General features: G+C 38.6%; 1 protein-coding gene across 3 annotated transcripts in view; it reads left to right on the top strand.

Moving 5' to 3' along the window:
- Positions 1–8235: 8235 nt before the first annotated feature.
- Positions 8236–13613, top strand: part of MTUS1 (microtubule associated scaffold protein 1) — an 86602-nt gene continuing 81224 nt past the window's right edge. For all 3 annotated transcript variants that reach the window (XM_030449707.1, XM_030449708.1, XM_030449705.1), the window contains exons 1-2: positions 8236–10455; positions 11749–11944. In XM_030449707.1, coding sequence (XP_030305567.1) covers positions 8413–10455; positions 11749–11944 — 2239 coding nt within the window. In that variant the 5' untranslated portion in view covers positions 8236–8412. The remainder of the gene's footprint in view (positions 10456–11748; positions 11945–13613) is intronic.

Below are 13613 nucleotides of genomic sequence, written 5' to 3'. Positions count from 1 at the left end.
GGTACTGCTCATGTCAGCTGCATGTTGTGTAGCACTCACACAAGAGCTGGGGGCACAGATACTTCATAAAATAGTTCAGGAGCATGAAAAGCTTCAATTCAGCACGTAGCCTTAAGCAGGCTGTATACGCTGCCTAGCACATTGTGGTATGTATGCTTGGCATTAAAACTTCATTGTAAATGCAAATACTTAATGCATGAATTAAGTGGTACGGTTAAAGCTGTTTCTACTTTGACTTGCCGTACGAATGACTAAGTTGTGGCTCATTGTTAGGAAATGAGAACTATTATTTTTTTTCCCAGGGTTATGACTGGCATTTTAGCCACCAGCTTTTCAGCATGGTGCTGCTCCTGCAGAGTTTCTGCTGGTTGTGTACTTGCTGTTTTGTGAAAGCCTTGTACTTGTCAGTCAAGACAAGATTAGCAGTGGACAACAAGTCGTTGCTTAATTTAATGTCTGTAGTCCTAATCATCAGAGGGGATATTTTGAATCAAAGTTGAAAAAAACCTAACTCCCTCAAAAACCCACACAAAATGGCGTCAGCAGCAAACCCATTATTGAATAGAGAATTCAAGGTGTAATGGCTTTTCTGTGCTGCTTCACCTGCTTCTGTATTAGATTTGACTTCATCTAGAATGAGAAGTGAGTGGATTAAGCAATATTGAGCAAGTTAAGAGGATTTATAGCCCTGCTAGAGGAGAAACAAGTAATAGAGAGTAGAAAGGTTGCTGAGAGCTGGTTAGGTTATTGCAGAACTGGTCAGCCCAACTTCTGCTTTAAATGCTTCCAGTTTTTTCAAAGAAAGATAGGCAGTAAGGATGCTGATAGATGAAATGTCCATAAAAAATGAGAGAGGGTGATAAAAAATGTATGATATCTGAAGACTACCTTGAAACTTGAGCACATTCTTAAAGAACACAAACCTTACTTGCTTAACTTTAAGGTTTCACTTATTTGCTGTTAGTGGGCAGAGCTAGCATGAACTCACAAAGCATTTTTGTTCTTTGTAAATCTATTACCACCTTTCTTCCTGCACTGATAATATTTCAGCCTTAGAGGGAAAATTCCTTTGAACAATCCTGGCTCACTGTTTTGTAACTTGAAGATACCAAAATCTACACATGTACCCATTAAGTGGAAACGATGGACAAAATCTGTTTAACTGCATTACAGGAAACAGGAGGTGAGCAGTATTTGTAACCCCTGTCTAGTCAAAAAGCTCTAATTAGACTTGTTGGACATAAAGCTCTGACAGTCTTAGTCTTGCTTGTGCTTTGCTGTTCAATCAAGTCTTTCAAAAAGAAGGACTTGAACCTTGACCTTCCAAGGCAATACCATAATAAATGTGCTATTCTTTGGGATTTTGTTTTGTTTGGATTTTTCTGAGTTCCAGCTCCTTACTTTTTTTTGACCTGAAAGTCAATCCTTCCTTATACAAGAACGTATGCTGCTGATAAAAATTTCAGTTGTAAAGTCAAACAATACCAAAAATAAAAACCCAAACAACAACCCCCAAAGCATCTTCCTGAAAAGTTGATGAGATACGTAACCAAGAAGTAATAACAATGTCATTCTTAAAACTTGTAAAGAGTAGCAGACTGAATATTGATTTTGTGGTGGACCATGCACAGTTTTTGTTTATGATGGCAATGGATAAATGGGAGGTGACTAAGTATATAACTGACCGTGTGTGCAGTTGTGTACTGCACTATGCTGTGCAAACCTGTTCTGTGCCACTTTTAGCAATGAATGCTGTTTTAATCAAGATCTCAATTGTAGCTTCATAAAGTCATGAGAATGGAGAGCACTGAAATATCCTAGCAAGAGGCTTGTTTCTGATCTGTGTGTTGGAATAGTTTTCTTTGGTTTTGTTTGAACATTCACTTAATCTCAAATGAGAGCATACACTTGTTTTTTTTTTTCCTGCCTTTATAGCTAGTATTTGTTACTGGCTTGTATATGCTTATCTCCTCTGCTTCTGGGAGTTTCCTCTTGTTGGTCGCTGTAGACCAGTGTGGAGGAAAGTCATGTGCATTTGTGGAACTTGCTGGTCTAAGGGGTTGTGCCTCCAGGTCTGCAAACTACTATCTGTCACTTCTACACACTGTTTTCAAGTAAATTGGTTATCTAAGGATGCATTTAATTTACTTTTAGAAAAGTCACTGCACCAGTCTTCCACTTCTGCATGAAGAGTTCTCCTGGAGTTTACCCTACAATAAAAATCAGAAGTTGCCATTCATTAAAGGAGGAAAAATGTCATCAAGACACTATAAATCCATTGGAATGTTTGAGTTTATTATGTGCTTAAAAATAATAGACTGAACTTGAAGATGGGGACGGCTGCCTAAGGTTCTTGAAGACTGGCCAACAAGGATAGCCAGAGTTTATGAATAATCAAATAGATGGGGACTCCTCATTTTAAAACAATTACTATGAGCTAGGAAAAGAAAGGTCTGAAAGCAGTTGAATCATTCTATTGAACCAGTGCCCTGAGGACTGAGTTTGGGGAAAGTGCTAGCGTTGCTTTCTCTGTTACACAGCCACTTAGTCACTAGTAGGAAGAGATATGTACCTGCTGGTATGAGTAGCCATGTGTGTTGGAGTAGTCTGATGCAGTCTCATAGTTTGAACCTGTGGGAATTGGGCATCTCTCACACAGCTTTAGCATGTCTGATTCCTGCAGTTGTGTGCTCAATTGCTTTTCTGCTTGATTTCTTCCATACCTTACTGCCAAGATTAGATGGCCTAAAATTCATGTTTCTTGGTTACTATAACTTATGTTACACCAGTACTTCAGTCTTGAAGCAGGCTGGCAAATGGCCAAGTGGGAGGCACAACATGATTTCCATTCGGGTAAAATGATACTCCTGTTAGCCAAACGTGCCTGCTTGGTTACTTGAAAGCATAACATGCATGTTATTTCTGATTACTATAGTGAGTATCTCACTTTTTTTATTAATTATTATTATTTTTACATTTAATGATGTTAAAATGGCTTTGATTAAAGCATACAGATGTCACTTTAGCTGCCCTGGGGGGTTTTATTGTTTCTACAAACACAGAACCTTAACAATGCCACTATTGGTGATACTGTGTGTTCTTAAGCAGACAATGCCATAAGCATATGGAAATCGCTTCTGAGGGTACTTTGCACTTGTAACATTGTACATGGTTGAGTGAAGTTGTTTTAAGAGCTTAACCCATTCTTTTAATAGTTTGAATTAGCATGGTAACAGGTTATTCACATCAGTGAGGCTGCACAGGGAGCTCTGAAATGGTGATTCTGTGCAAATGCAGTGTTACCTGAACTTGTGTTTCTTCCCAGGGATTTCTGATGGAATGTCTGAGCAATGTTGGGCAGAGCATGTTGGGAGCAATTTCTGGTCACTGTAGATGGTTCAATAGACTGTCTTGTGGATGCTTCCATCTCTGCCTTCAGGTGTATGTGTTGAAAAAGCCAGACATGTGGAATGTGTTGTTTCAGAATATAGTCAAGCTGCTTGTAGTGCAATGCCTTGGCATATGAAGTTCCCCAAACGGTTTCTGACTGCAGTGACACTGGTAATTGTGACTGTGCAATAGTCTTCTGAGACACAGACGCTGAAGGTGCATTTTGTTCAGTATCAAAGCACATTCAGTTGAGCAGAGCACTTTTAGTCTGCCTTCCTGCATGCCTGGGCACACCCTCTCTTTTCAGGTGGCTTTTCCCCTTCATACAGATGTAAAAATGTAACTGACTGGGTTGAGTAAATGCCGTGTGATTGTGTGGATGAAAGAACTGGGTTCCAGGTGGAGCACCAGGTGGAAATTACTACTGTCTGCATTGGGACTCCAATACAAACTGAATTGCATTCTTGTAGTAATCTATAAACCTGTAGCTTGAATTGTCTGTAGTAATTGATATGGTTTTGATTCCTGTTTACCCAGCACTGAACAAGTCACTGTCTCTCCCTCTGTCCCAGACACCCTTTGTAAGTCAGTAGAATCAGCTCAGAATCTTGTTCTGAGCCCTCTCCTGCATGTGTCAGTGTATTTTTCCTGGAAATGGGGTTGCAGGTAGCTGATAATGTCTCATTTTAGGAAAATCTATTTGCCACTCTAGTTTTCCTTTTTTTCAAAGTGTTCCTTTTGTTGCCCCAAGCTCTTACATCTTTTGAGGAGGAAAGCTTAGTGCTCTGAGAACTTTTTCTAGTATGTAAGCAATTGAAACATGCGATGAAAAGTTGGCAAGTTGAGCTTTGCTGAAAGTATAAAACAGATGAACTCTTCAATACTTCACAGGAGGGTGTTGTGGAGGCCATCCATGCATAATGCTTGTAGATGCAAGACAAAGTCAAAGCAAATTTCTTAGGGAATTCTCTAAACTAAATACTACTAAGTTGCTAGTTCACAGGAACATTTTATACGTGGAAAGAAATTCTACTGGGAAGGGCAAGATCTTGTGTCTGTGCATCTGCTACTGACCACTCCTCTCGTGGAGATGATGGCTGAGGATTATTTTTCATTAATCTCCTATGGCAGATCTTAAATCTAAAGAATTTCTCATCACCAGGGAGACTTATCAAAAAATTGAACATACTAATATCTGCAGAGTTACAGAATGTCAGGTTTTTTGAGAACTAATGTTAATCTATGGTAGACTTTTTTACAATGCGGTTAAACCTTAGAAATACATAAATTTTGTAATGCAGGACACTTAGAACTCTAAATGTGGATATGAAGCTGTATGTGAAGCTGATTTCATTGCTTATGCAAGCATTTATTAGTAAAGTGAAACTTTGCTTTAAAAATAGTTGATTCAGCGGTTTATTTATAATCTGTGGTTATGTGGAAGTCTGGAGCATTGAGTGAACTTATTTGTTTGTGGACATGTACACAGTCTTAAGCTCATCTTTAACACACTTCCTTTGTCTACTCAGTCTCAAAACTACTTTTATTTTTCTTGGAGCTTCTTCAGTATTGATTGGATCAAGAGTTACTAAATGGCATGTGTTGTATAAAAGTTTTGGTATTATTAGCTATGCATACTGCAAGCAACCATGTCATTCTTTAAATTCTTGGTATCTCAGTCATGCCTTGCCTTGGCATATTGGAGTTCCTGTTTTCTGTAGCATGAAGCTCCTGAAAGAGAGAAGACTGCTGGTTGGATCTGAGCTAATGCTGAATCAAAATGGAATCTTCTTGTTCCACGACTAGGTGAGCAAGCTGCATCATGGGCTAGTCTCCAGACAAGAAGAAACCAGTTTGAATGTGTCAAAACAACAGTGAAGGCAAAGTTTGCAAATATTTTTTAGCAGTTGATTCTGTGATTGCCTTAAATGAAAGATTATTCAGGACAGGTTCTTGCCCTGCCTCCAGGGAAAACCTTTATTACAAAAGAAAAAGATGCTTCTGAATCTGCCTTATATTTCCTAATGAAAGATGAAGATAAGGGTAAAAAATTGTTCATGCATCTGTAGGCATTGAAAAATGGTGCATTGGCAAAGGATCTAGATCAGCCTTAAGGATTTGGGTGTTTTTAAGCTAGTCAAGCCTTTTCATCTTGGGCAGTAAGGAGGGGCAGAGAAGGTTTCTATCTGATCTCAGTAGCTTATTGATTTGTTTTTCCATGGTTTCTTTATGCTCAGTCTGAGAAAGTCTTCTGTAAAGACAGTGCTGTGGGCCAGAAGCCACTCTATTTGGTCTAGAGTAAGCACATGAATTCCTTCAGTTCTAGAATGGTCTTACTTTGAGTTAAAACAGTCAAAACTGTTTATGGGTGCTAGCTGTCTGGAATGAAAGCTTTGTACTTTTCATTGCTTATGAAAAAGGATTTATTTTTTACTGTAGTCATTCAAGCTGTATTTCCAGCTGAATAAAATAAGTTTTAAGGAAAAAAAGTCAGCTTTTGTATGATGCTTTATTGCTTTTAGTAACTTAGCTTTTACTGTGTAGTGTGCTGGCTTTATTTTGCACTTCATGAACTATTTGTTGATAACAATTTCTTTCCCCTGGTGCGGCTTCCAAAATGGTTTATATGGTTTCTGTGTGGATTTAAATTTTGCTGATAGGGAACAAATGAAGAGTTGCTTCTCTTGTCATGGTGGACTTGTTTCCCAAAGCAGTAAGTCCTGTACAAAAATATAGCCAGGGAATTATTCTTGAGTATGCTTAATCTTCCATTACTAATACTAAGTTTACTGATCTTGTAACCTTCTTGACCTTGCTCGTTGTATTGCAACTAGTATTGTCACCCTAGTTGGGATGGCTGACAGTGCAGTTTCATTATTTTGTTTTTCTGTTAGCTGTAGATTTTTAGCCTGCAGGAACTCTGCTACTTGTTGTGGTTATCTTGCAGTCAAATAATTTCAGACTTGAATATGATTCTCATATTAATGTGCATTCTCCCATCCTCCTTACATATTTAATTGTTAATGTCCTGCTCGTTGCTTCCCATGAAACTTCAAATATATCATATTAGGTTCCTCATTTGAGGACACCGTGCTCTGGTGTCTGCATTTTAGTTAAACACGACTAACCTGTTTGCTCATTTTTGGGAAGGGGCCCCCCTCCTTTGTATTCTTTGATTGGAGAGTGGAATCAGTCACTTCAGATGTGTGATGGTGTTCAACATCTATCCAGTTTTCCCATTCATCAATTGAAAAGCTGACCTTTACCAGTGACTGCATCTTCATCTTGATTTTTGTGTGTGATCCAGTGAACTCTGTCCCTCGTATTTAGACCTTGTTGCTCCAAAAGGGACCCTGCTTCCTGCCAGATCTCCTGTGCAACTGTATCTTGTAAATTTGAAGTTTTTCATACCTCTGGTCTCATTTCTAGTGCTAGGAGCCTTTCATATGGGATCATACTATGGTCTTCCACCTGCTTTGGACAGTTTTAATCTCTGTTTCATGTCCTTGTGATTGTGTTACCTGGCTGCAGTTTTACTGCTTCCTAGGAACTTGTCCTTATACACTGCAAGGGTTGTTCTTTGGCTTGTTTGGTTTTGGTTGATTACCCTCTCCCCCTTGTCCACATTGTCATCCTTCCATCTCACCTTTGGCTTCTCTAGGGTTTCAGGTTAGAATATTTGGCTCTGCAAAAGAGGCCACTAGAACTGTTTTTCCACTTGTATAACGCTGTTCCATCTTTAAAGAATATGGAGGCTGTTGTTATGTAGGGAATTGTTCTCCAGTAACTCTGGAGAGGTTCAGTGTGCACCTGTTGGCTACCCCAGCAGCACTGGGGAAGTGTACTGGTGTAACATCAGAGCTGATTATGAACCTCCCAGTATTTTTATTTCAGTTCAGATGTCTTAAGACAATTCTTTGAAGATGTTTAGCTGCCTCTGCTGTGCAGGAAATAGCCACTTCAGAGTGCAGGAAAAAGGCCTTCAGAGCACAGAAAAACTGCTGTCTAGAGTTGTTACTGTTCTTTGCTATGAATTAGCATGAAAGGTTTTCTTCTCTGGTATTCTTAGTGTTGCTGCTAAGCTACTGCTGTGGTATCTTTTCTCGACTGCAGCTTACAGAGCAGTGTTTCATCATTACAATTTAGATCTTTCAATTTACTGTCTTCATGCAAACCTGTACGTAAGTCAGACTGAAGATCCACCTAATGCTGTGTCCCATATCCATCAGTGATCAGGGCTGAATGCTAAGTGAAGAGTGTAAGAACAGCAGTGCGAGTACGTAGTGATACTTCCCTAGAGTTCTTCTAGCTGTGTGCAGTTTGTGACTGAGAGCTTCTTGAGTCAGTTCTGAACACATTTTTCTTAGTCATTCTTACCTGCTTATGTATAAACCTGTATATGTTTTTGACTTCCAAACATTGTGCAATAATAAGCTTTATAGCTTGACTACAGTGTGAGGAACTGTGCCATTTTGTTGTGTTACTGCTGGTGAAAGGGAAAAATGATGATGGTTCATTTCTATCGTATAGTCCCTTAGGTGCCTTCTTCCAGTTGAAGACCCAAATCTTTTGGGTTGTTCTTTTTCTTATGTGGAAGACAAGCAGGCCAAGTATCTGAGAATGTGGCCCTGAAGTCACACTTGATTACAACTGACCAAAGGGTTCAAAAACTGCTTGACAGTCAGGGAAGCAGAAATTGCTTGTGGGGTCAACATGTACAGATGGTATCACTGCAAAAGCCTGAAGGAAGTTGGTCAAAATGGCTGCACTAATAACTTACGAGTACTTGTTTTAAAATTCTGGTTTGGCTCATTGTTTTTAATTTTTTTTTAATTCCAGAACTTTTGAAATTTCCCAGGAAACATGAAAACAAGGAACTACTTTTTTTAAATATTTTTCAGGACAGTTGACCTGTTCCAGGGAAAGCCTGAATATTTTTTTCTATGAAGTTCAGAAGAACCTGAATTCTCTGGGATTTTAAATAAGTCTAAAATGCAAATAGCTTAAAATTTAGCATTTAAAATGAATGTTGAAAAGTCAGATGACAAAGCAAAGAACGGCTGGAAGTCGTCTTTACTTATAAGGGATGAGAATGGAAATAACTACGGATGTGACAGAGCTACATCTTCCTCAAAGAACTGTGCTACCAAGATACATGGTGATTCAGCTGACCAAAATATAGTGACTGAGCAGGAAGATGATGTTGAAAAAAAGAGTGACTTAACAAGTATTCTTTTAAAAGAGCAGTGCATTGAAGCACTTCATCTGCAGAAGATACCTGATAAATACAACTGCACAGGAGCTCTGTTGGGAGATGGAGATGCTGGATGCAAGTCTTCTGTGACAGAACATTCTTGCTTTTCTCCTTTGAACTGTGACTTGAAAGAAACAAACTTACTGAAAGGTAATGCTGCTATAGCAAAGATGCAAAATCAGAGTATCAAACAATTTGTGCCTTACAGTCAGGCTGAGTCTGAGTGTGTATTACCTCTTCCTTCTTCAGAGCAGAACATGGAGTCCCTTACAAAGGTCAAGGCACAATACCACCTGAGCACATTGGATGTTACTAATGTTACATGTGAAGCTCTGGCAACTGCTCAAAACAATGACATGAATGTGAGGGAAACACTAATCTCTTCTGAAGTATGTATGAGAGAGAAATTTGATAGAATGAGCTCAGAAAGGACACCTCATTTGTCCTCTACAATAGTGGTTTCAGAAAGCCCAGATGCCTACTCAGATCTTGAAGTATTTTGGCCTCCCTCTGCAGATGCTGAACACTGTCTGAAAAACACTAACAAGACTGATAAAGAATCACAGCAAACAGAAGCACAGTCTATAGAACTAGCTGCTGGATGTGTAGATCCTTACAGGCCAGATGCATTGTCACCATGTGTTAAGATTAATGAAGATGACCAAGTGAAATCTTTGGAGGATAAGCTTGACCATGATGAAACTGCTAATTCCAATGCTGAAACATACGTGGATAGTCCTGTAAATAATGTGCACCTTCTCCCAATAGATAAAGTGAATGCAGAACAAGTATCAAAGAAAACCAGTGAACCCTTAATCAAAGACCAAAGTGTCTCTGGAAATGCTGCTCTTCAGGATATGCACACCTCATTGATATCTAGCAGTGTACCAAAATTAAAGCGGACTCTTAGGCCTGACCTGAAATGTGAAGCAACTTTTTTGGTCTTCAGTCCTATGGCTAATGAAAGCAATTCTGCTTTATGTACTTCAACCCCTAAAGAACAATCAAAAAATGCAACTTTCTCCATTTCATCTTTGGCAGAACTTGAAGACAAGTCTTCTAAACTAAGACCAAGTGAGGCATTTGTAGGAGGGCGTAATAGAAGGCCTTTGTCTAAAGCTGGTTCAGGTCAGGCTGCAGGAAAACCAGTAGGCAGGTCTCCTATGGTGTCAACAGTAACAAAAGCAAAGAAATCAGAGATTGTTAGCTTTCCTAAACCTAATTTCAAAAATGTGAAACCAAAGGTTATGTCTAGGCCTGTACTACAGTCAAGAGATAGTGTAGCAGTAAAACAGTCTCCCCAGTCCCCACAGCTATCAGCTGTCTCCTCATCTTCACTGGCTGCTTCCCCAAGGCAATTGTCCCCCTCTATAAAAGTGCTGAAAAAGAAAATAGATCTAGCAAAAGATACTAAGGTGGAGTTGCCTGTGAATAAACCCCATAAGCTACATCTTAACAAACACCTCTTTGCTGGCCAAGTTGTGCATGCCACGACGCATCCCAGAAATGCTTCCCACAAGGCTTCAAAGACACCTGTGTTAAAGCAGAATCCGGAAGACGTTAGCAAAGCAATCCCTACTCCCTCAGCATACTCCTCTCTTTCTGCTGCACTTCCAGCATGCACAGGGAACTCGAAAGAGATGCTGAACGATAAAATGGAAAGTTCAAATTCTTTAATGCAGCCCTGTGCTCAAAGCACCTGCCTGACTGGAGGTGAAAAAGAGCAAAACAGCAGCATGGGAATTCTGCAGGAAGGAGTCTTGTTAAAAGATGTGGTAAATGAAACATTTGACCTACATTCTGCTCCTTTGGTAAGCTCTTTTCTTTACATCCTTGTATGTTTTGAATGTTTGGAAAGAGGGAATTTTGTATGGCACTGTGCTGAATGGAAATTGTGGAATGAGTTTTGTGTCTACAACTGTAACTGTGGCATTGATTACTGAGGTGAAGACTCTCCCTAATGACAGGAGTGAAGATTAATTGTTCTATAAGCTGGTTGCAGTTTGCCTCAAGTGTGAGTTAGTGTCTTCAGCCTTCATCTTATTACATGTTTAAAATTTTTTTCATGTAAAGTCTTTTATAAACAATGAGGTTTAAGATTTCTAATAAAAGCAAACAAGCCTTAATTTAGTCAAATTGGTAAAACTGCACAGCATAACTTGGTGTGAGGTTTTTCTAAATACAGCATTTATTATGCACTGTTATCAACATAATTCCAGTAGTGCAGTACCTTTAAATAGACATTAGAGAAATTGCTGTTTTCAGTATTTTTTCTTTCAAAGCCTGCTTTAAAGCTAAATTAAAGCTAAATTTACTTTCAGAAATGTTTTGCATGTATTAGCAATATTATTAAGTATCACAAAACTCAGAGACCAACAAGTCTCATAACATTTTAATTTAACTGTCTGCTTTGAATAATTGGGAGTATGTTTATTTGAAGCAGAACTGGGACTCTGTAGAATAGTGAAGAGCAGTCTGGAAATATTTCTCATGTAGAGGGCATATACCTGGTTTTGGGCAGTCAGCCAGCTGGAAGGTGCAAACTTCCTGGCCGGGAGGTATACATGTGCTGGTTGGTTGGGAAATATTTTTGGAAGAGCTGCCTGTCAGAAATACCTGCTTTCAAATATTCTCACAAAAGCTTAAAAGAAAAGGAACAGTGAGAAAGAATGTTAGAGCTTCAGATCTTGTTTGATCAAGATCTCAGAGGCATGGTAAGGATTCAGAATTGGTGTTTTGATGCTATGTGGAGTTGTTTAGTTGCGTGGTAAAGAATTTACCTTGAAATTGAGAGCAGTCATATAATTGAATGGCTTAATTAGAGTTCAGGGAGGAAGAAATTCTGATGTAAAATGACCTCTTTAACCTCTTTAGTGTGTTGGTCATTACCAGTGATTAGCTTCAAACTAAAAGTTTTGTGTTGAAGGCCATTCAGGACATGATTCTTGTGGTTCTAAACTGCAGATATGACAGCAAATAGCTTGGCATATCCTTTATCTGTGTGGTCAGTGTTTCATTTCAGGTGCTGGAAAAGGATATCTTCAGTTTCTCACAGTGGTGGTCTGAGGGTTTTGTTGTTGTTTGTTTAATTATTTTTAAAGCAGTTGCCTTCTGTGAAAGATGAGACAACACCAGAGAAAAACATACCAAAGAAAGACCCAATCACACAACGAAGTGTATCAGCACCCAGGGTTAAAATGGTTCCATCTGTGTTGCCCTTGAAGAGAGGATGTGAAAGTAGAACTGGGAGCACAGCTAAAACACCTTCTCACAGAGGAGCTGCTCTGTCATTGAGCTCTGGTAAGAGAATTTTTCGTTGGAATAATACTACTTTAACCAGTTTATGGAAGTTAGGAAGTCATATTTAATGTACTTTCTGACGTAACTTTTAGGATGGTGCAGAGCTGTATTCTTGGTGCTAAATCTGATTCTTTCTAAATCACAAGTTGCTAGTATGGGGGTAAGGTGGTTTACAGCTTATCAGTGTAAAGTCTCATGTTGTAAGGAATTAGGAGGGTGTGGTGCTATTAGAAGAAACAAGAATTAAATATTATTTATAGTTTGATTATATAACAGTACTTTGGCATTACTACTAAAATTACTTGAAGGGTATAAAAGTGAAGAGGAGAAAAACACAGAGTTCAGGTACAAAGCATTTACGGTAAGCAAGTGTATGCTATACCAAGGGGAATGAAATTTATTTTGGGACATCGTGTATTTTGTTCAGCCTAATTTTGGTGCAGCTCTTTAGTTTATAGAAAGGAGAGAACATAAGTGAAGGAGAGACTGCTGGTTGAGCTGCTAATTAGGCTGACTGTTTAATACCAGGGTTGGGGTGTGGGGGATGGGAATCTCCCATCAAGTCTGTAGGCTGCAATTCAAATCTCATGATTGGAAATAACATTGTTAGTGTAGAGATTCAGAAATGTTCTTAGAGGTTTTGTGCTTTTTTTATAACCATGTGGCAATATACCTAATTGCAAACGTAGCTTGGCTATAAATGACTACAGTACAATACACTAATGTGGAAAGTGTGCACACCCAAGTATAGCAAGTAAAACCTGTTTGTTGTTGGGTTTTTTTTTTTAACCCACTCAATCTAAGATTATAAACCAGTCCAAAATACTCTTAATTATATAAAAATGGCGAAGTGTGATAAAATCTGTATCTGTAGTCTTTTATGGGATGAGTTCCTCAAAGAAAGTGGGTATAGGGTATTCTCTGTGATTTTTGCTAGTTTGAGGGACTTGCTCAGTGAACTAGCTACCTTCCTGTAAGCCACCAATTTCTTGGAAGACTCATCACCTCTCTAAGTGCGTATTTAGAGCTTTCCTATCTGTAATTAGGGTCTTAGAAGAACAGAGGTGGATATAAATGTATATTTTGTCCCTTAGCGTATTTGTTCAGAGTAGATTTATGACACCGTCACTGGAAATAAATGTAAGCATGGCTGGGTTATAGGACTAACTTCTTTCCTTCATTATCATTTCCTTGGCTGGAATTGAGATTTTGGTAAGTTTTTTCACTTGTAAAGTAAATTCTAAGTTTTCAGTGGTTTTAGGTTAGTTTTCACTAACCTAAAGTGTCTTTAAGGAAATTCCCTGATTCTGTTCTGAGCAGCAGGCAGCAGAAGGAGAGCAAAACTCATGTCTCAAACATTTTATTGTTATGTTATCTGCAGAACATGTTAAACTAGAAATTAATTGTAATATATTTCAAAATAGTTGATAACTGCTGTTCACCAGTGTTATACCTTGACTAAAACTTGGACTTTTTGCTGAATTAGAAATTGGTTCTGAAGCAGTCTGTGAAATTACGAAGTCCCATTTCTGAAGTAAATCTAAAAATCAGGTTACAGTTTCAAGAGATGCCTCAATGATTTCTGTAACTGATTGTTTCCCTTTCTTCATAAGAGAGAATGACCTGCAATCACATACTCATTTTCATACAGAAATCTTAATTCTTTAGA

The sequence above is a fragment of the Calypte anna genome, chromosome 4A, assembly GCF_003957555.1.
Source record: "Calypte anna isolate BGI_N300 chromosome 4A, bCalAnn1_v1.p, whole genome shotgun sequence".
In the NCBI taxonomy this organism is placed as follows: Eukaryota; Metazoa; Chordata; class Aves; order Apodiformes; family Trochilidae; genus Calypte; species Calypte anna.
Note: the sequence above shows the minus strand (reverse complement) of the source record. Positions and strands in the feature narration are given on the sequence as shown.